The 23,399-nt window shown below is 44.0% G+C and overlaps 1 protein-coding gene across 1 annotated transcript in view; it reads left to right on the forward strand.

Annotated features, from left to right (window-relative positions):
* The window catches only part of PDE9A (phosphodiesterase 9A), a 44,328-nt gene extending 25,746 nt beyond the window's left edge, over nucleotides 1–18,582 (forward strand). Inside the window, exons 8-18 of the mRNA XM_031594656.2 lie at nucleotides 2,538–2,619; nucleotides 4,892–4,966; nucleotides 7,464–7,550; nucleotides 10,447–10,551; nucleotides 11,142–11,224; nucleotides 12,054–12,210; nucleotides 13,333–13,446; nucleotides 13,980–14,084; nucleotides 15,308–15,436; nucleotides 15,620–15,715; nucleotides 16,941–18,582. Of these exons, the coding sequence (XP_031450516.2) occupies nucleotides 2,538–2,619; nucleotides 4,892–4,966; nucleotides 7,464–7,550; nucleotides 10,447–10,551; nucleotides 11,142–11,224; nucleotides 12,054–12,210; nucleotides 13,333–13,446; nucleotides 13,980–14,084; nucleotides 15,308–15,436; nucleotides 15,620–15,715; nucleotides 16,941–16,991 (1,084 nt within the window). The 3' untranslated portion in view covers nucleotides 16,992–18,582. The remainder of the gene's footprint in view (nucleotides 1–2,537; nucleotides 2,620–4,891; nucleotides 4,967–7,463; nucleotides 7,551–10,446; nucleotides 10,552–11,141; nucleotides 11,225–12,053; nucleotides 12,211–13,332; nucleotides 13,447–13,979; nucleotides 14,085–15,307; nucleotides 15,437–15,619; nucleotides 15,716–16,940) is intronic.
* The last annotated feature ends 4,817 nt before the right edge of the window (nucleotides 18,583–23,399 follow it).

Genomic DNA, 23,399 nt, shown 5'->3' on the forward strand with positions numbered 1-23,399 from the left:
AAATGTCACTATCCAGATATGCCAGGAGGCAAGATGTTAATGCAGTCCTGCTAAGAGTAAGGCCAAATTCAGATATCGTACTACCATCACTGAAGAGTTACGCTATTAACCTCAGGAGACCTTCTCCAGATGCGCACCAGTATGACAGATTGCAGGCTGCCTCATGTCCCTTCTAGGTGTGTGAGGAAATCTCTTTAGGAAAGTTGAGTAAAGCCAAAAAGCAATGCTTGCAAGTTCACATTCGCAGGACAGCTGCCACAAGCTTCAGGAAGTACAAGGCTGTTCCAGCAGCCATGACTCATTCCTCTCCCTGGTTGCCTTTTTACAGCCTATGTTCTGTAACACAAACAGCAACCTGGTAACAGAACAGCAGGAGCAGGGAGTGCTGCATCTGCCCTGCACAACTGGCCCCAGCCAGGCTGGCTCCTGGTGCCCCTTGTCTCCTGCTGTGAGCAGGGGCTCTAGACGGCCTGGGTGCTATGAAGTCCCCATTGGGAACTGCTGAGGACAAGCACTGGCTCCCCCTCCCAGCAGGGTCATAGAATCACAGAATCATTAAGGTTGGAAAAGACCTCTAAGATCATCTAGTTCAACCATCAACCCATCACCATCGTGCCCACTAACCACATCCCTAAGGATGAACAGCTATGTTGAGAAAAATCATCATGCATGTGTAATGTGCATCTCTACTCTGCAGAGCAGCAACCCTACTTGCATCCACTCAATTTTTTTTTTTTCCCAGTCTGTTTTTGTGTTCATGCTGGCAGATGCTATTAGCATTGCAGTGAACTTAAACTCATGATCATTTGTAGATACAGATTTACATTTGTAAAGGTCCAACGTATCCCAACTCTGCTGTGTTCCCCAGTGTGTCCGAATGAAGGCTTTAATGTCTTATTGCAGCTGGGAAATAGGGGCAGTTGTCTGGCCCCCAGCTAGACATAACAGCTCTAATTAGGGCAAGGAGTGCCCCAGTCCCATTACTTTGACCCCACTAACACCCCTACAGCAGAATTTTGAAGAAAAGGCTTTAAAAATGATGAAGACAAGCTTTTCTCCAGCTGATAATTCCCTTGCACAGGGCAGCAAGAGGCAGAGTGTGGTGAGGTGCTGGCACAGCTGCCCAGAGAAGCTGCGGTGCCCCTTTCCTGGAGACGCTCGAGGCCAGGTTGGATGGGGCCCAGGGCAGCCTGAGCTGCTGGGGGGCAGCCCTGCCCATGGCAGGGGTTGGGGCAGCGTGGGCTGTGAGATCCCTTTTGACCCAAACCATTCTGTGATTCTGTGACGTATCTCTGCTGCTAGATTCAGAAAAAAAACCCATGAGAAATTGTATCAGAGGTCAACATTAAGAGCAGAAAAATAGACCTGATCAAATTGCCAACAGAGAAGATGCTAAGAAGAGATGTGAAATCTGTGAGATTCTGAAAAAAAAATAGGGTCAAATCGTGTTAATGGTTGACTTTGGCTGGCTTTGTTTGTCAGGGAGGCTGAAAAATGAGAAGGGGTGATCCAAATGCTAGGACTGGTGGGAGAAACACAAAATGCAAGATCAACATCACATGAAAGTTATCAAAGCCCATGTGATCAGCCACTGATGAAACATATATTGAGCTGAAAAGTGCAACGTGATAGCCAGGGGTGACACTATGGAGCCATCAGTTTTATTGTGCCTCTGTGGCTATGAAGCTGCCTCCGCAGCTGGCTACAAGTGCAGCAGCATAGATGTCCTGCAAAGGCTGTTGGCATCTCCCACCATCAGCCCTCTGCTCAGATGGGATAGAACAAGCTTGGTGCTTCTAAACTTTGAGGAAGAGTAGGCAGCTGGCATCTGTGTTAGTGGCATCACAGAATCATAGAATCATTTCAGTTGGAAGAAACCTTTAATGGCACCTGGCCCAACTCCCCTGCAATGAACAGGGATACCTACAGCTACATCAGGTTGTTCAGCATCCTATCCAGCTGGCCTTGAATGTCTTCAGGGAGGAGGCATCCATCACCTCTCTGGGCAACCCTTTCCAGTGCTGAGTATGCAGCTAGTGACCTGGAAAATGTTAACTACCTGTAATTGCTAACAGTGACTCCCATTCTCCAAGATTAGGGAGCCAAGCAGACCGTGCCTGTGAGCTTGGTGCCTCAGTGCTGCTGTCCCACCCGAAAGAAGGCAGTTGAGTTGGTCTGGCCATCAGAACAGATGGTTACCGGTTCTGACACAGTCTTAAGGTCTTCAAGAGGTCTCCATCTTGGCATGTGCAGACATAAGATGCTCAGTGAAAGAAAAGTTTAAGTAGAAGCGGTGGAGTATCTATGTATGCTCCTTGCTCGAATTCAAATTCACAGAGAAAGGGCGAGAAGGGCAGTGGACAAGAAGAGAAAATCCTAAGAGGATCACTATTTTAAAGCTTTTGATCAGCAGCAAAGTAGAAAGGAGAAGTTAGGAAAAGGCACGGCTCTCCAGGCAATGCTAACTAAGATACCTCAATACTTCTGGCCATTTTTGAGGCACTGTGGTTTTTCATTCCCTGAATATTTCATTTCAGGACTACCTGTCCCTGCAAGTACAGCTTTTTGGATGAAAACAAGAGGCCAACACCCCGGCGAGATGTGCCATCCTACCCAAAGGTATGGTGCAATGCTTGCTTTTACCACAGCCTTGACAAATGCTGGTTTATGATGCCTGCCTCCTCACTGCCCATCTCTTAGCTCTGCTAAACCCATGGCCTGATCCAAAATCACTGGAAGCTGAAAGAAAAGCTGTCATTGCCCATGGGAAGCTTGCAGTTGGCTCCTCAGTAATTTTTAATTCTTGAAAGCTCATTTGTGTTTGAAGTGTTAATGAATATTTTGCATCTGTCAACATTAAGTGCTATTTTGTTTAGTTATAGTTGTTTATTCTGCATGCACGTAGCAAATAATCAGAAAGGACTATAGTGCTGTGCTGTAATTGAAAACAGTGCTGCTGCCAGGTTTCTCCTAATGGATTATTTCTTAATTTAAAAAGTAATTTATGGGGATGCTTCACCTAAGGAAACAAAGAGAAAATGCAACATTGGATTCTCTCTAGGCCGTTTCAGTGTTCCTGCAAAAAGTGGTTAGTGTATTTGTGAGAGAAAACTGCAATACTTGAAGAAAATTACGTAGAAATACAAACCTAAAGTGATGAATGTGGATGGAACTATGAAGCACACCAGATCTTCAATCTTTACACCAGCAGCCTTTGCCCAAAGGACTTATTCAGAGCTATCAGTGCTCTGCTCCATGCTCAGCACACACCTTGACAAAACACCAGTTCATTTTGTGTGCAAATAACACAAAGCTGCCTTGGTTGCTCTCAAGTCATGTAATGTGGATGTGCATCCTTGCATATTGGTCTTTAGAGCTTTAGAGAGCAGCATCACAAAACACCTTACATTTCTTTTCATTAACTTTTACCCGATAGGCCTGAGTTCCTGACATTAATACGTTTCCATAAAACATATCAGTTGTAAAACTGATTTCCTTCCTTGATAAGTATATAGGTCAGATCAACTTCTTTTGATCTATTGCTATTATATTAGGACCTTGAATTAACAGCTAGAGTTGTACTGAGTGACTGCAAGGCAAGCCAGTAGTCTGTATTGCCCAGGGACCAAAACTTGCAGGGATTTTAGTTTCAAAGGGAGCTTGGCTTCTGTTAGATGAATTTGGTAGATTCATAATCACTTGTCAGGGACTGGATTTGTGCAGTTTCAAGTGAGGCTAATAATTGATGGATCCGCTGGAAGGAGATGTTACCAAATAACAAATCAGTACAACCAATTCATTTCTTGCAGAACATCAGATTACATGAATATTATATATTCAGAAGCAAAAATAACTGACTTCTTGAGAAGGAACATTCATCTTCAGTGTTATCTTCCTTAAGTATCAGCAATTTGAGACTCAGAAAATTTCATTCACCTGCTCAGTGCAGTAAGCCCAAACTAATTAGAGACAGCCACAGTAAATGGGCCAATTAAAGCTACAAGGTTTTTGTGTCCCAGAGAGACTCTGATCAACAGAGCTTCAAAAATGTGATTCAGGAGAGAGCAGCTATGGACTGGTCTTTTAGCCCTCCACGTTCCTTCCTTTTATTTCGTAAACAAACTGTAACTGACCGATGAGCTCCATTTTGTTCAAAGCCTCTGAGCATAACGATAAAAAATTGCTCTAACCATGCAGGCTGACAACCACTTTGAAAACATGGGCATTCTTGAAAAAAATACTGAAAATGAGAGCATAAATCACTCCAAAGCTGATATATCACACCCGCCAGCTGATTTAGCACTACAAGCACCAGCTCTGCAGCATCCCTCCGAGACCAGCTACACCATGTGTCGCAATGCTCAGTGCTAGTGCAGCCTGTCTGTGCCCTGTGCCCTCACATCCCCTCAACAAATTTACCCTCAAGCTCACCCATAACGCCTCTGCTCTCCTCTCTTTCTTCCAGACCCCTCCCTCCTGTTTCCCAGGTAACAGCGATAGGACAAGAGGGAATGGCCTTAAAGTTGTGCCAGGGGAGATTCAGGTTGGATATTAAGAAAAATTCCTTCTCAGAAGGAGTGTTGAGGCAGTGGCACAGGCTGCCCAGGGAGGTGGTGCAGTCACCATCCTGGAGGTGTTCAAGAGCCGTGTGGATGTGGCACTGAGGGATGTGGGCAGTGGGCATGGTGGGGGCAGCCTGGTGGTTGGACTGAATGATGCTAGAGGTCTTTTCCAATTTAAGATTCTATGATTCTATCTCAGCCAGCCAGCAGTGAGCCACGGGGCAAGCAGAAGAAGATGTGTTGCTCTTTCCTTGGGAAATCCAGTTAAATCCCACGTGGATGGGACCAGTTAAGGGGCCCTCACTAACTGGCTGCCTTTCTGTCCACAGTATATGCTGTCCCAGGAGACCATAGAAGCACTTCGGAAACCAACATTTGATGTCTGGTTGTGGGAGCCCAATGAGGTATTGATGCCCTGCTAAACTGGTTTTGCTGGCTTTCTGAGAGCCAGCAAGGCCAGAGGAATCCATTCAAATAGGCCAGAGCATTTTTTTTCTTTCCCCTGCCCCTTGCTCAATGTATTTTTTTTTTTCATTTTCATTTCACACCATAATACAGTACTTTTCCCTAACGGATACCTGATATGCTGATTGTGATACTCCATCTCCTCTTTATTTTTCCTTTAATCTTCTCCTAGTAATGTCCCACAGTGACCATTACACAATCATTTCTGCCACAAGACCTCTCCTGTGCTGTTTGGTCTGAACAGTTCCATCCCTAACAAAGTACATGCTTCAGGGCACCAGCACTAACTTTGCTTAAATCAGTGGAGCTTTATTCTGCTGTATGAAGGCAGGCAGAGGTGCGTGCATTGATTCACATCCCTCTAGGAAAGGGTTTTTCTGTGGTGCATTGTGAAGAGGCTGCATGAACTTATCAGTCTTTACTTACTGATTTATCGTCTTATTCTTCTTATTGCTGTTGCTGGGCGGTTCTAGAAGCATCTCCAGCTGCAATTACCTTAATTACTGTCTCAACAAGAAACATACAAAAGTCATTCTGACTCTATGGTAACATGACAAGGAAAAACACCCCACGCTCCTCCTACAGGAGCAGCCTATTTCCGGCAGGATGTTGCCTCTGACTGATGGGATAACAGAAGGACTCTCTGGTACCTTTGGGTCAGTCCCCCTGGCAAAGGCTGGCAGAGTATCCCTTGGTCTGTGCTAAGCCAAGGCTGGTGTTCACCACTTACTCCCCCATCCCTTTTTTACATACCACAGCTGTACAAAATGGCTCGCCTCCAAATTTTGAATGGTTGTCAATTCTTTAAAGCAAGACAGAATTATGACCTGCCAGGTGGACCGCAGCATTTTGGCTCATTGCTTTGGCTGTTAAGAAAGAATAGGTACAAACCACAGACAGAAACCATTATCTATGGATTCTTGTGTGCTGAGACATAGAGTTTTAACACAGTAACTCGTTCAAAGTACTAGGAAACACTATCTGGTGGCGTGAAGGAGGCTAACAGGAGGGTGAGGAGATCAGGCATGCTCTGCTAGGAGGCCTGCTGCTCTGCAATAATATGCTGTGCAAGCATGAGAGCAGAGCACCATATGGGTTTGTCTCAGCCTTTCTGCTCTGGCTTATGTTTACAGGAAATATTTCAATTCTGTCAATGCTTATTTAGCAGTGAGCTTCTGCCCATGTGCTCCATGTGGAGCAGGCAGGCTGAAAACCCTAATTTCTATGGTTCAGATGGGTTAGGAACAAGTCAAGGTGATCTACAGCAGAATCCTGGTCACGTTGTGTGGCTTCTAGTCTTGTAAGAAAATCTTTTTCTTTCTGTTTGAATGACTCGAAGCTAACCCCCTTCATAATGCATGAACTCTGTGTATTCCCTGGGTAAGCATAAAAATTCAATAGATGAAAATTTTTTTTTTTTTTTTTTTTTTTTTTTTTTTTTTCTGGAGAGTTTAAAAGAGATCCAATAACTGGAACCTAACTGAAGATATCTCCAAGGCCACATTTGTGACATTACACTCAACATATTAAAATTCCTGGATCAGTCCACAGTCTGAGAACCATAGTCTGAGAACAGAGAACAGGCCAATATAGTGAATGCATTTTACCCTCTATAGATTTTGCCTTCAGAGATGGAAATATAAATAACATAAATAAGCACTCCTGAACTCCCAGTAATCTGTTCATTTCTAGTGGGTGGCGGCTGCTGTGCTCCCAGATACCTAATTATTGATACCCTTCATTTGCAATATTTTCCAACCCTGAAGATGAACTGGGAGCAGCAGTGCCTCCCTTCCCCTTCCTGCTGCAGAGCAGATGCTCTCAAAGGAGCAGCCCACCTGTGCATCGTAGCTGCTAGGAGTCCCAGCTAGAGCTTAGGGTGTTCACAAACCTCCAATTTTGCAGTGTTGAAAACAGAGGTCTTCTTTTGGAAAGGAAATCTGTGTTTAAAAAGTTTATTATAGAGCACAAAAATTTCCAAGGAGAGAAGATGTGGACACATTTCTTCAAAGATACCGTGCTTGCTGCTGTCATTTTCTATATAACTAGAACCTCAGCCATCTCCATCACTGATTTAAATGAGCACTAGAACAAGACCATATCCCTTCTGAATTAGAAAAATGGCTATACTTTTTCATGAGAAGGAATTGCTGTGATTTACATGAATCACCATTACTGAAGAGAGCGGTTATAACTCAAACCCTAGCACAAAACCTATGAAGTCCACAGCAATCTGTCTACTTCAGAAAGCTCTCAGAGCCTCTCTGCCTCCCCTCTTGTACTGTCTTTAATCGTGCAATCTTCAAACATTTTTCTTTCATCTTGACAAGAGGGCCCTGCAATTACTCAATGTGTACAAGGAGGAAATTCACTTTGCTACATATCGTAAACCCAACTGGTATTTACCATGCCATTAACCTCTCTGTTTGGCTACAGATGCTGAGTTGCTTGGAGCATATGTACCATGATCTTGGGCTGGTTAAAGACTTCAACATCAATCCTATCACGTTAAAGAGGTGGTTGGTAAGTATTTCAAATTACTGATGTTCACAATCTTTCTAGTACAAAAAAAAAAACACCAAAACAATGAGGCAAGGAATTCATTTGGCTCATACAAGTTATCCCACTGAAAGCAGTAAACTATACAAATTCTTAAAATTTAAGTCCTTCCGCAAATGTTTGCATTCTTGTGGTCAATGATCACAATTCTTAATGACAGTTTTTTAACTGCCTTGCATAGGTTTGCTGAGCTTTCTATTGCAGAGAGCAGTTCATTTCAGTGAATGCTCTTGGTACCAAATGAAAGTGGAGATGGGTGTCTTCAGATATGGCCAAAAAAACTCAGTTTATAGATATCTAAACAGTGGGAATCCAGTGGATGTGCCAGTCTCTTTTTAGTGACACTCAGTGACAGATCAAGGGGAAACGGGCACAGAATGAAACACAGGGAATTCCATACAAAAATGAGAAAGAATTTCTTTATTGTGAGGATGACAGAGCACTGGCACAGGCTGCCTGGAGGGGTTGTAGAGTCATCTTCTCTGGAGATGTTCAAAACCCACACGGATACTTTCCTTTGTCACCTGCTATAGGGAACCTGTTTTAGCAGAGAGTTGGACTCCTGATATCCAGAGGTCTCTTCCTCTATGATTTTGTGTTTCTGTGATTTGATGTATTAAATCACAAGGAGTAAAAGAGCAAGACAGGATAGAAAAGGAATTGCTGAGAAGCTAAATAACTTTCTTTTTCATAGTCTTTACTGTTGAGAATGTGGGAGAGATAAAAGGCATGAAAAGGGCAAGAGCATACCAAAACTAAGATGTCTGAAGAGGCACTGGAGCATTAAAGAATCAGTGATATAGGATCCAAGGAGGAGCACAAGAACAAAAATTACTAAAAAGCTTAAGATCACATTGGCTTTCTCAGAAAAACCCATTGTGTTCCTAGAGGACGAGGAACAGTAAATGTTCTGCCAAATTATTTAAGAAGGATCTGATGACACTCTGAGTTACAGTTAGTAAAACTTACTCCTCCAGTCAGCAAGCTGATCTAAATAAGAATTAAAAACATCATGTTCACTATATGGATGTTTCATATGATTTTGGTAAGGAAGAATTATGTCTCGACAGTCTCTCCTAAATATTTTAAGAGTATGCACAGAATGGAGGTTGCTTTGAATGATTACCTCTGGAAAGGACTTAACAAATTCCATACAGAAGGTGGCCAGGAAACACAAAGCCTCGTTTTGACAAGAACAGCAAGAACAGCAGCATGCACAGGGCTGTCCCTGCTTGGGGTGCTGCCATGGGCTGATGCCAACAAGGCCTTAGAGTGATTAGAGACTGGAACAAGAGACAAATGGACTGATGTGAATAAGGTTGGAGCTTATATGTAGGACTGGTTAAGCCATTGTAGAAGAACACTATGACTACATTAATTGGGAGAGAAAAAAAATATCAAGATTGGGAAATCTCTCCCCAAAGAAGGCAGATGAAAAGCTTAGTAGTGCAGAGCTTAAAAAGCAGATGAATAAAAAGGGTAGGATGAAACCCAATATAATCAAGGCTAACACAGAGCAGATAAAACAGAAAATTTCCTCCTCCCGTCTCACAGCCTGAAAACACAGGAAACAAGGTGATATGTCAACACACATCAACATGCTACCCACCAGCACTACAACAGGCAGCTTCCTGTTAGTTAGTCCGCATCTCCAAGTCATTTGTTAGCGCTAGCATTTGAGAACAATGAGAGGAGCTTTATATGCATTTTGCACAAACCTACAGCAGGGAGAGAATTCCTCTCTCAAACACCAGTTTTCAGAAAGCTGATTAAAAAACCCAAAGGACTCTGCTTCCACTATGTCACCTCCCCAGGCATAGCGTGGGCACCGGTTTGAACTTAAGTGGGTGAGAAAAACCTCCTACATACGCTTGCTTTCCTACCGCTACATCCACTGGTCATGGAAATGTTCCAGGAAGCAAAGGGAAGGATGACTAATGCTGCCCAGTCGCTACAGTGCTCTGAGTCAGGACTCCCTGGGGATGTGCAGAGCTCTGCTGTAGTGTATACATCACATCCCTCTGTGCCGTACAGTGCCTGGGCACAGCCACATGTCCATGTGGTGGTTGTGAGATGCCACCCACCACTCGCAAGTCTGGTTGGATACTAGGAAACATTTCTTCTCAGAAGGAGTGGTGTGGCACTGACACAGACTGCCCAGGGAGATAGTGGTGTCACTGTCCCTGGAGTGTTCAGGAGCCGTGTGGATGTGGCACTGAGGGACGTGGGCAGTGGGCATGGTGGGGGTGGGCTAATGGTTGGACTAGGTGATCTTAGTGGGCTTTTCCAATGCAAACTATTCAATGATTCTATGAGTTATTAATTTAAAATAACGACATATTTCTGCAGTCCATATTGCAAAAGAGCTTTTGCAGTGAAGCCCACAAATATTTAATGAACATCTTAAACCCAAAGGTCTATTGGCTTCACACAGAGCCTTGAAGTCTCCTAGAAGATCCCCAGTTGAAGGGTTGATCCTGTTGAGGCTTGAGGACTCTTATAGGAAATTTCTTCTTTGGAAGGATGCATTAAGCAAGAAGGGTTCCAGGGGGTGTACTTTGAGCTCCCTGCACAGTGTTACTGTTTACCTGCTGTGCAGTTTGAAATGCCAATTCAGGATGACAGCACAGAGCCCTGTCTCCAGCCTGAGTTGCACCTCTTGCAGGTTTCACCTGCCAGCAGACCTGGAAGTCAGCAATCTCTCATCCTTCCCCAAAATCAGACCCTGTCCTAGCAGAGAAGGATGCTGGGCTCTGCAGGGCTTGTGGAGGCTGTTTCCAGGAGGGACGAAAAGCACGCATATATATATTTTCACAAATAAAGCTCTCCTATATGACCACTCTGCACCCTTTCCCCGCAGCTTTGCATTCATGACAACTACAGAAACAACCCCTTCCACAATTTCCGGCACTGCTTTTGTGTGACCCAGATGATGTACAGCATGATCTCACTCTGCAGTCTTCAGGTATGCGTATTTCTGTGCAAACCAGCTCTGATTCAGTTAAAATTCAAATTTTTTTTTTTTTTTTTTTTTTTTTTTTTTTTTTTTTTTTTTCTCCATGGCTATACATCTCAGTTTCTGGCTTTTCTTGCCAGGAAGAGTATGGAGAAAAACTTGTCTGAATGGAAGTTCATCCTATTCAGAAGACACTGTATTAGTTTTTCTCACTCTTGTCATGGATTTAGTTAATACAGAATGTCATGGCAGCTATGCCCCAGCCCTGCCTTAACTTATTGAGATGCTCAAGTGACTTGTAAGGGACAGTAGTACTATCTCAGTGCTTTTATATCAACTCTGAAATAAATTTCGAGAAAATTGGTTTCTCTGTGCTGCTGCTATTTAATATAACAAAGGCAAATCTGAGTCATTTCTGCTGGAAGGGAAGGCGGAATTCTCTTTCTTCACTGAAGTAAATTGACATACAGAAAAATACTTCATTTTGCTCAGTTTGCCTCTCCCTGAAATGTAAATGTGGGTGTTTTTTCAATTCTATTCATTTCTGGGGACAGACTTAGTCGAAATCGCAATACTATGTTAATGTATTTATTTTGCAGGAGAAATTTTCCCAAATTGACATCTTGATTCTCATGACCGCAGCAGTGTGCCACGACTTGGACCATCCAGGCTATAACAACACGTAAGTCTGCTTGTGCTTGCCTTGGGCTCTGTTGGGAAGGTAAGGCCAGCCGGCATTTTTGGTGGATCAGGTTTTCCTTCTCACAGCTTGATCTGGCAATGGCCTTCCCCCAAGGCCCTGCTGCTTGCTCATACATGGGCCAAGGCAGGAAAGCTCAGGTTGGGTTGGGGCTGCCAGCTGGCCTTTGCTCTGAAAAGAAAAGGCTTTTTCATATTTCTGCCTCAGATCTTCCCCCAACGCCTGAGAAAACAAGGTAAATATTTCAGAGATGAGAGAATGAGTGCAGAAATGGGTATAGTTCTGCTAAGTGAGATGGAATATTTGCAGAAAAAGTGCCAAGGGATATTTGACTTGCACATTATTTTGCAATTATAAATGATGAAATGTATATTATTCTATTTATTATCATACTGGAAAATAGATTTGTTGACACATGGTCACCTTTGTGTGCATGCATGTATGAAAAACAAAATGTGATCATCTAATACATTTGCAGACGCTCATTAAATAAGGGCAGAACTCAGTTGACTGAGATCAGTGAGAATCTGTCCATCAGCATCAGCAGGGGTTGGATGAAGCCAGGTTCCTTCTGTGTTTGCTTTGTGTCATTTTAAGCTACTTGGTGAAATAAGATAAATAAATAAATAAGTGGAGGGGAAGAGTGCCTGAGATGGTATTAAAATAATATCCCTCTTCTCTAAAAATCTGATTTAGTATTAGCAATAAAAAACAAACTGCAGCTAATTGAATAAGTATTCAGAAGAATGTAAATAAAAGGAAGCAGCTGGTGTGCGTCTGCAGGAGCTCTCATTGTTTTTCTTTATATCAGCTATCAGATAAATGCACGAACAGAGCTGGCGGTACGCTACAATGACATCTCCCCACTGGAGAACCATCACTGTGCTGTGGCTTTCCAGATCATTTCCCAGCCAGAATACAACATTTTCTCCAATGTCGACCAGGACCAATTCAAACAGATAAGACAGGTATGAATGCTGGTCCCATCTGTGCAATACAGACTGTTCCTGGAGATGCAGTATGCACAGCAGGGAAGGTTGTGGTGCTGCATCAGTCCCCAGAGTGCAGGACCGAAAAAAGCCCCTTACGCTGGGAGGATCCAAAAGGAATTCTTGGAAAATTTCCACAGGAGCACTCCCTGGAATGTCTTGCTGAGAAATAATGAGCACATTCTGACTATTAAAAACTATGACATTTTTTGAAGGAGCCAATTAGCTCTGACTGGGATTATGCTCTCATGCCAGAAGTTTATGCTTTAAGAGAATGTTGTGGTAGTTTTAAATGTGGGGCTTCTAAATAGGAAAACATGTGCAACAAAAGAGCACTTCTACTGTTGGAAGAGGCTCTGGTGGACTGAGAGTCATCATGGCTACTCCTGAGACCAGGAACAATGCTAGAATTCCCATTAGAGCGGTAAGAACCAAAAATTATTTTTAGTTTCTACATGACAACTTCCTTACACACCAGCTGAAACAGCAGATCAGTGTAAGGGCTCATGTGCTGGTCCATTGGGAGCCACTGGTTCTGCCAATGCATGAGAAGCAGGCATGAGCCCCAAATGGTCTAATCTGCACAAAAATCTTCAATTTTATTTTAACCACATATTTTTCCATCATAAATCATGTCTGTCAGGAGCAAATGAAGCTCTACCATATTGGTTGCAGCTGGATATTTCAAAACCCTTCAAATAAGGAGGATGAGCACAGAGGACATGCACATCTACTGTTTTTTCTCTCTTCTGTGTTGACTCTCTGTTAAGAGTCAGTAACAAAGTGCATATTGCTTTGCAAGGGGCCAAAAGTGGACCTTGGTGAATAGAAAGTGGCTTTTAACATCTGTTTGTAGATTTGTTTCCACAATTAGTCAATCAGAAAGGAAAAATCTCAATGGCTTTGAAATATCACACCAGTTACAGATATTTTCGTTTACTCTTTGTAACCCTTTTCCAGTTTCCCTGGTGATTTCAAGTCTGATCAGTGTTAACAGTGTGATACATCTGAGGTTTCTGTGTATAAGCCTTTATTTTTCTCTGCAATAATAGACTTTACAAAGAATGTCAAACTGATGTATTAATATGTTTTCTCTGTTAGGGGATAATTACATTAATTCTGGCTACTGACATGGCGAGACATGCTGAAATACTGGACTCTTTCAAGGAAAAAATGGAAAATTTTGATTACTCAAATGAAGAACACATGACCTGCGTAAGGAGATTTTGTGGATTATCATTTTTCTGTTCATAGTGTGAAATTTGTAGATGAGTGTTCATTCACTTAAAAATCGAGATTCAAAATACACTGTTAAAAACAGATTTTCTACTCCAGCAAAAATATTTGAAATTTGGAATTTCTCTATAGAAAATAGAATACTCCAGCTTTAAAAATCCTGGAGCCTTTAACATCCAGGAAAGACATTCTCCATGTCCTCTGAATGCTGTTCCACAAAGAGTACATGGTCTTTTGGGGTTGATCCTCTTCACACAGCAAGAAGCACATGTCCCACTGGGGTTCATCCCAATGTTATAGGCAAAAAAACTGAGACAGAGAGCAGATAGATAAGTAATTTACACAGGGTAACTGGGAGTGGAATATAATCCATTTAAGAACCCTCATTTAATCCTAAAGCTGTCCTTTCGGTTTGAGAGCATTTCCCCTCACCATGTTATGAAGACGTGTTCTATCTAGAAGAAATAGAGCTGGCATGAAAACTGCAGTATTAAAGTATTATCCTCTTTCAGCTGAAGATGATACTGATAAAATGCTGTGATATCTCCAATGAAGTCCGCCCAATGGAAGTCGCTGAGCCCTGGGTAGACTGCTTGCTAGAAGAATATTTTATGCAGGTAAGAATGAAGGAGCAGCACACTTGCACAGCCAGCTGCTGTGGCTGCATCCCACCTCAGCCGTGAGAGCTCTGTTGCCTGATAGGCCAGGCTATCTGTAGGACAGAAAGGGTTCATTTATGGGAAGACAGCATGTCAGCAATAGAAGCTGTTCAGAATGCAAGTGAATGCAATTGACTGTAGATCATAGAGGAAAGACAATAGCAACCTAGAAATCCTAATGCTAGCAGACAGCTTGCTCTAGCAGCCTTTCAGGGTTGTTTGACATAAAAATGTTTTTTGAGCCAAAAGGGCAAGAGCAGTGGCAGGAGAAAGCTGTCAAGTGAATGATATCAAGTCTTACAAGAGAACTAGTTCAGATTATTTTTTTTACTTGTAAACATTTTCTAATGAGAAAGCAGAAGACTTGCTGAGGTGTTCAGGGTCAGATTTAAGCTCCGCAAACGCTTGTTCCTCACTATATTCCCAGCTGAACAGCTGAACACAGCATCTCTCAAGAGACAAATGCCTTGAATGATGTGCCAGGAACACTTCTAGCTCACTGCATCTGCACCTTTTTCATCACAATTACAATATTTGTGTAACTTACTGTTTTAGTCACTGTGTGCCCACAGACCCAATAGGTGAGAGAAAGTCTACAACAGGATCATTTTGCATGCACAGTCTGTGACATTGCCTATGAATCCACATAGAAACAGTGAGTTATGCAGTCAAGTAGGTAGCTTAATAAACTCATTTCAGCCAATAGATTTATTCTCCATTGAACAAGCTAGCCAAAACTTGTTTTAATCATTATTAAAGAAGGTCATGTAATTTCTGGTTGAATACCTGAAAAGAATCACTGTCTGTAGAATGAGGAAGTCAAAGACATTCCCTCTCTTTGATTGTCCTGAAAGCCACTATCACCTTTCTGAATACTCAGAACAATTTTACCCCAGAAGTTCTATGGGTTTCCAAAGGGACCAGGTAGCCTCATTGCCCTGTATGCCTGGAGGTGAAGGATTTCATGCTGGTGCTGTGCAGATGTAGCTAATCAAAGTTTCCTTTATTCAGAGGCAGTATGTATTGGCCTGAGGAAAGAATATTGCTATTCCATGTTATCTTCAGACACTGCTGAGATCTGCATCTGAAAACTGCTGCCCTTTAGCTAGTGGACTCCTTGGTACATTGCTCTCTTGGCTTCTAGCCAAGATTAAAGTTTCTTAACTCTGAATTTGTTCCAGAGTGACCGGGAAAAATCGGAGGGTCTTCCAGTGGCGCCTTTCATGGACCGTGATAAAGTAACCAAGCCAACTGCACAGATTGGCTTCCTGAAGTTTGTCCTCATCCCCATGTTTGAGACAGTAACAAAGGTGGGTCAGCCAAGGGCCAGAATCAGACCTGGGAGCTTGTGGAGCTTCAATGCTGGCTCTGACATATGTGCAAATAGCTGTGGGGATATTCACTTCACAGTCTACCTTTAGTCTATTTCTAGCAGGTGCAGGTTCATGAATACAAAAAGAAATGTTGCACTTATCTCTCTTGTTTTCACCTAGCTATTCCCTGAAGTGGAGGAGATGATGCTTCAGCCCCTTTGGGAGTCCAGAGACCGCTATGAAGAGTTAAAGCAGATAGATGATGCTATGAAAGAGGTGAGCTCTAAATATCTCTTTCATAAAGCAAATGGTATGATTTAGTAAGTTAAACATTGAAATTTAATTGCCATTTAATTCTGAAGTTTCTGAAGCAGTAGGAATTCTTATGGCATCCTCATAACCATGAGAACCATATTCATCACACCAAACTGGAGGCAGGTGGGTGTCACAAACTGTTGGCGTGCACATGGCATCCTCCAGCCACCCCAGCGCAGCCGTGAGGAGGGAGATGCCAGCAGGAGGGATACCTGAAATCCAGCCCCAGGGATAATGGCCTGGGGAGTGAAACAGCAAGCTTCTCTTCCAAGGAGGAAGCTGCCTTCACCTGGAAGGAGCTGGCCTAGGCTAGGTAACAGCAAGGTATTCAGGGCCTGTGCAGTTCAAGAAACTGCACCATTGAGGCAGAGTCTTCTTCTACGGCAAGATACACCTTCCTTGCATGCCTCTTCCAGTGCTTCATTCCCCTGCTGAGACAAGCAAATAAAACCACACTCTGGATTTTTCTCTGACATGAAAAAATTCATCATGTAGACAGGACTCTATCACTGTATCATTAAAATAAATTGGCAAGTGCCCCAGAACACTAGCTGTGCTGATATTCCTTGATATATGGGAAATGAAGGTTCATTCACGTCGTTGTCCCTGGATGGATGAGGGGAATGGTGGCTTTTGGCTGTAGATCTCACCTCCTTCCAAGTTGTTTGGAGGAAAACCTTCTCAGCAGCACAAATACTAAGACCGGTTAATCAGAGAACATGTTTTGAGGTCACTTAGTGATAAAGGAGTAGAAAATCTTTTATGAGCTCAAAGGAGTGAAGAAGAACATAAGATAAGAGCAAGATTTGCTATGACCTCTTCATCTTTCAAGCCAAGCTGAAATTTTACTTCTGGTTTATAGAAGCTGTCAAAGCAGAAAGTTTATACAAACTGATGGAGCTGTAATTAATGGTGTGTTGTTGCAAGAGTCCTTATAAAAATAAGAGCTGCCTGAATTGAGAAATCACCTCAAACAATAGGAGTCACTGAATAGCCCTAGAGTCTAACAGCAGAGATGATGAGAAACACTGAGTTCTGTTTCCTCCAGACCTAACTTCAGAGCTGTTGAGGTGAAACAGGGTCTCCTGTACAGCAAATTGTAGGGAGCTGGGTGCTGGAGTCTCAGCAGTGGAAAGCTGCACTGTATGAGTCCTTGGCGCTAATATTGTTTTGCTCTTCATTGCAGCTGCAGAAGAAGAAAAGTGACAGCCTGACCACCGGCACTACCGAAAAATGAGAAAAAAAAGACTTTGAGCAAAATGTTGCCCCTACAGTTATTTTCTTTCTGAGAAACGCTGCATTTGCCAAATGGATGTGGTGGAATCCAGCAGGAACGACACTTGGGGTGAAGTGGCCAAGATGGACACCAAGATGGATGCCCTTTCCAGGTGGTGCCACGCAGGCCATGGCACAGCTCCTTCCCCACTGGGTTTGCCTCTTTGGCCAGCACTGAGAACTGCTGTCTCCAGGGACAAAGTAGAGCTGAGCTAAGGAGCCATTTCTGTTAAACAAACCGCTGGTGTCCAAAACAAATGAAAACTTGTTTTAGTCAAGATCCTGCACATACCTGTACTGCAGTATGCTATTACAGCACAGCTTAACAGATGCTTATGTAATGACAGGGGCCTGGCAGATATTTTTGTTTGCCAGGTAGGCCCTAATGACACATTTCTCTGTATTATCCTATGAATTTTATAGTGTTCACACTACATTCAGAAGCCCAGCATAGTGGATGCAGTTTTCTTTTCTGCACTAGAAGAAGTCAGAAGAAGCCTTCACAGACTTACAGGTTTGCTTTGTGCCCAGCAGTGCCAGGGGTCCTTTGGCACAAGCAGAGGGGAGCACCACGCAGCACCACTGCGCAGGTTTTTATCCTCATGAATGGAATGCAAAAAGTAACAGCATCAAGAAGAACCTTCAAAGATGTACAGATTTTTATTTTTTTTTTTTTTACTTTTAAACTGATCTGCTAAATAATATATTCTTCTACAGAAAGGGGTGTTGCAGTCGTACTTGTTTTCTTTTGTGTTATACGCTCAAGTAGGACCCAACTCTGCTGCCAGACAAGAGCTTTTGTAATGAATACAAGGTGAGGGGCTGTACAGGAGAGGGAAGGGCCTGCTCTCCTGAAGAGAAGAGGCTTTAGTAACGTTTCTGGTCTTACAATCACATCAAAAGGGCAACAGTTCAGCAATGTCTTTATAGAGGCAGGAGCCCAGATGCCACTGTGGGCTCCAGTGCAGTGCCTCACCATGCAAATCCCCTTCCCACAAGCCATGGCAAGTGAGCCCACACCAGGCTGCTCATCCACTCCAGCCTTCTTGCAGTTGGGAAAGGCCATCCTACACACACAAGGCCTTCTCCTCACACAGCGTGGTTGCCATGGCACTGAGCCACGTGCCTGCCTCATGGCACAGCCTATTCCTCCTTGCACACCTCCTCAGGCCCATGGGGACCCACAGCCAGCTCTCTCTACCAATGCCTCTGCCTGCCTGGCTCCTTTACCAGCTATTTGTGCATGTGCCTTTGGGTTTTCTGCAGCAAACACAAGCAGGGCCTGACCCTTGGATTTGCACAGTCCTAGGGGAGCCCCAGGGAGATGGGAAGATCCGAGTGTGGGGTCAGCTCCAAGCTACACAGACATCCTCACAAATGAATGAACTAAGCCCTAGATTTGATTAACCTCAAAACTTGTGGTACTCGGGAGCTGGATCTGAGCTGTGTGGTCTGGGCCTTTTCTTCTGCACTAAATCCTGTAATCCAAAGTACATTGTGACCCAGATTGTTTTGCTGTGGAATTCTTCACTTCTTTTTCACAAATAAATCAAATTTACCATCTCTACTTGAGCGGATTTCCGTCACAAATCAGCTCCCAAAGCAGATGTGCTGTGCAGGAGCTATAAACAATTGCTCAGGACATGCCAAGTCCTGCACTGAGCTAGTTATATTAGATGAGAAAACCTGCTGTAGGAACACGACTGCACCCTCCTCCCATTAAAACTGTTTAAGGACTAGATCCTGATAGGAAGTTTTGTTTCAGTTGGAAGGATTTGCTCTAAATCATAAACCCTAATCCAACAGGGATTTATGGATGTGCTTAACTCCCACATGCCTCACTGGGGACCCTGGCATACAGTAGCTAATTGCACAGTGCAAGCTCCAGAGCTTTCCCTAATTGAAGTGCATGAAATTTTTGTAACGGATGATTCTTGCTGCTTGTTTTGGCTCTGTTATTTGCCTGAGCAAACTGAAGAGCATTTACTGTGGAGAAAGGATAGGGAGATGCTGGTGCAATCCCACTGATCTTATTGGAAGTTCTACAGAAATGTGGTGAATCTAATGACTGTCATGATGCTGCCATAAGTGGTGTGGCTTACTGGAAGCAGGGAATAACTAGGCTGCTGTTTAGAGACAGTTGTGAAAGAGAACCTATGCAATCATGACCAGCTGATACATATAGGAATGCCACAACATTCTTTAATCTCCTTTTCCTTTCTGGAGAGACAATAAAACTATAGAGTCTTCCCAACATAAGTTTAACCAAGGGGAGTGTAAGGCGTTCTCTCATAATTCTAGTTTCTTTTACTTTTTCCAAAATATTTGATGCTGTGATCCACATGCAAATGAACAGATTTGTGAATCTTGGCAACCAGCCTATTAAAATGTCACACATTTTCAGGGTGACATTCTAAAACTACACTTAGCATGAAAATGAAGTTTTCTGAGACAGCCAGACAGATGTCTGAAGTGTGTTTTAATCTTTTCTCTCCCTAATTCACTGACTGAGAGTGAATATTACATCTCAGTCATTGCTCTACTCTATGGTAGATGCATGGTGAAGAACTTTATGTGATCCATTGCACACATCTTTTCAGCATCATACTGCGTACAGTGTTACATTGCTGCTCAGAGGTGAACATGAAACAGTTTGTAGCTGTTCCATGCTGCTTAACTTGAAAAACTAATGATGAGCCCTGGGACTTCTAATTTTTTTTTTTTAAATGATGAGATTCCACAGTCCTACATGCACTATAATCTCAAGTACAGCTTTCATAATCAGATCAAACCACGGCTACAGTGTAACTACACGTCTTGGGAAGGAAATGGCTTTTTATAAATGTGAGTGCCCCCACAGCAGCCAATTTGCAATGAAAATTTACTGTGTGTTAAATACATGGGTTATGTAATGCCGGAGAAATATCTGTACATGGAAACTGCTAATCTCAGTGCTGCCTCTGAGCAGCAATAACAACAGCATCTGTTCCATATGGGAGCGAACAGAGGGTTGGTGCGCAGCGCGAGCCCATTGGGGAAGCCCTGTCAAGCAGCATTAAATCCTCCTGCCTCGACAGCAGTCCTTGCTGAAAGCTCCCCCCTCACTTGGGAAACTCCAAAGACAGAACAAGTCTTATCTTCGTGCTTGGTTTGTGGTATTAAAAGCATGCATGCTTCTAATCCTCTTCTCGTATTGCTCTGTCCTGTTGTGAAGGTTTCTGCAAGGCAGCAGATACAGTTGGCATCACACCTGCCCTGCTCAGGCCGAATTTCTCTGTATTTACCACATTCCCACACTGCCATTTCCTCAGTTTCCTGTTGGCCTCCTAAAACATGCCTGGATGCCACTATAGTACATGAGACTGTGTCTGGCTCCACCACGCCCAAAGAACAGATGGGGATGTGATGGGGATGTTTGAGGGACATGGTTTAGTGGACAAGGTGGTGATGAGTTGGAGGCAATGATCTTGGAGGTCTTTTCCAACCTAAGGATTCTATGATTCTATGTGTGGGCATAGTGATGGTTGTTTGATGGCTGGACTAGATGATCTTAGAGTCTTTTCCAATCTTAATGATTCTAGGATTCTGTGATTTCACTGGACTTCATAGTAAGCATTGCTCTTCCACTGGCTTCAAATCCACCCGGAGCAGGTCATCAAGCCAGGGCTTTTCTCTGCTTTCTGTGCAGCACCTCATGATGCTCACTGCACACTACTCCTCAGTGACAAAGCCTGGAGCTGCTATTTCCAGAAAACATGACTTCATAGAAACTCCTGGCCAGAAAATTTACTGGACATTCTCATAAACAGAGAAGCTGTAACCAACAAGGTTCTTTCTTCATCACCCAATTGTGCTAAGAGCTGTCCCACTGGCAAAGTCACACTTCTCACCACTTCACACACACCAAAAAAAAAGCCTTCTGACTTCTCTGGCACATAATCAAGGGCTGCAGTTGTGCTCAGGCACACGCTCACATTCAGAATTGCTATCTGTAGACATTTTTATAATACTGCTCTTGGCTCTGTTGCAAGACAAACGTAGAACCAGGAGAGCTTGGAAAGCTTAAGTAGCCTTGTCACAGCCAATGCTGGCTATTATACCTCAGGAAAAATCTCTGTTTTCCAGCTTGTGTGGAAACACACTTACTGCCTGGCTGATGGATGTGGCGGAGCCCTGTCCCTGAGGGTTTGGTGGCGACAGAAGCCTGGAACAGCTCAGTTTCTTTCCACAGGAACTGCCCTGGTGCAGTGCTGGGCTCTGGATAGCAGGGACACTCCAGGCTAGAAAACACAACAAGAAAAACAGGATGAAAATGTATAAATCCTCATCAAACCTGTTTCTCCAAGTCATGTCTTCTAGCATTTCCACTTAAAGGAAGCTTACTATGGGGACATAGCATATACCCTTACAATTTCTCAGCCTCTTTTCATTTTCATGGAATCCTAGAATGGTTTGGGTTGGGGGGACCTCAAAGTCCAAGCTGCCCCAACTCCTGCCATGGGCAGGGCTGCCCCCCTCCACCAGCTCAGGCTGCCCTGGGCCCCATCCAACCTGGCCTTGAGTGACGCCAGGAATGGGGCACCACAGCTTCTCTGAGCAGCCTGGGCCAGGGCCTCACTGCCCTCTGGGCAAGGAATTTCTTCCTGACATCTAATGTAAACCTCCTGTCTTTTAGTTTAAAACTGGTTCCTCTTTCATCCAAGTTTAGTGTCTGAGTGCCTATGGCTCACTTCTGGCACAGCACCTCTTCAAGAAGAAGAGCACAATGCTGGCATTGTACTAGTGATGGATGCACTAGTCTCTGACCACTGGTCATTGAGCCACCACCACCCTCGGTGACACTGCAATGGCTTTGATGCAGCTGGAAACACCTGGCAAGGTGAAGGTGAACATCAGCAGGGCACTGGTTTGGAGAGTGGTTTGCTCCTTCCAGCCTTGTCTCAGAGAGCTGCTGTTTGGTGGTTGTTGGCATGTCAAAGGGGAGCTCTGGGGAGACCTCATTGTGGCTGTCCAATATTTGAAGGGAGTGTTGACGAGGGGATACGGTTGTTTATGAGGGTGGATAGTGATAGGACAAGGGGGAATGGTTTTAAACTGAGAGAGGGGAGATTCCAGTTAGATATTAGGAGGAATTTTTTACTCAGAGGGTGGTGACACACTGAAACAGGTTGCCCAAGGAGGTTGTGGATGCCCCAACCCTGGAGGCATTCAAGGCCAGGCTGGATGTGGCTCTGGGCAGCCTGGTCTGATGGTTGGTGACCCTGCACATAGCAGAGGGGTTGAAGCTAGATGACCTTTGAGATCCGTTTCGACCCAGGCCATTCTATGATTCTATGATTCTTCATCTTTTTGTGTATGCTGGATAGGTTTTTTTTCAAGCACTTTTTCATTTGGCTCTGCAGTGCTCAGTCTGCTTTCCACATCCACATGTGGAGATGGCAGCATTTTGGTACTGCTGCAGCTAGTGCTTTGCTCTGCATTAGAATCAAAGAGTTAGTACGGTTGGGAAAGACCTCTGAAATCATCCAGTCCAATCATCAGCCCAACACCACCATGCCTGCTAACCATATCCCTCAGTGCCACACCAAAGCCGTACCATCAGACCTTTGTGTGTGGGGCTACAGAGGATGGCACTGGAGGCTGAAATCACCCCTAGCAGTGTAATTGCAGATGTGGTTGGGTAGGGGCCAGCCCATCTGAAGAGGTTTGAACAGTCCAGAAAAGGGCACGTGGGAGTTCAGGAAGGCTGGGAGTGGGGAAAGAATCCTCTGCTGGTCTCTTCACAGCTTTGGGAAAGAAGAGCAACAGGGATAAGAGAGCAGATACCACCCTACCCCACCCCCAGGCTGCAGAGAGGAGGCCACTTATCTCTTCAGGGAAGAGCTGAGGAATTAAGTCTCTAGAGGTTATAGGATAACAAGTCTAAAACACCATGTACCTCAGAAAGTTCACCGGGGCGATGTGCGCATTGTAAATGACAATTTTATAACTTCCACGCTGTACTTTTGTTTCCCCCTGAGACTTTGATCCTCCCAGTCACGCTGGCTACTGTGCATGTTGCCAAGGGCAGGCTCTGGTGGCACGGCCTCATCCTGCACCCTTGGCTGGCAGAGGACATGCTGCTGGCCTTGAGGAAGGTCGGGGATGTCCAGAGCCAACAGAGGCCAACACGAACTTCACCTCCCTAGCTGCACCCAGGGACCTCCACCACCCCAAAGTCCATGCCCACCTGCTTCACCTTATCCTGCCAGCCATTCCATCTACTCATCCTTCAGGGTCATCTTTGCATTGACCCTTCATGTCACCATTCACACCCATGCAGAGAGCACGAGAGACAGGGATATGGTAGGGCACTCAGCTTTACCAGAAG

This window comes from Phasianus colchicus, chromosome 1, assembly GCF_987193195.1.
Source record: "Phasianus colchicus chromosome 1, bPhaCol1.hap1.1, whole genome shotgun sequence".
Classification (NCBI taxonomy): domain Eukaryota; kingdom Metazoa; phylum Chordata; class Aves; order Galliformes; family Phasianidae; genus Phasianus; species Phasianus colchicus.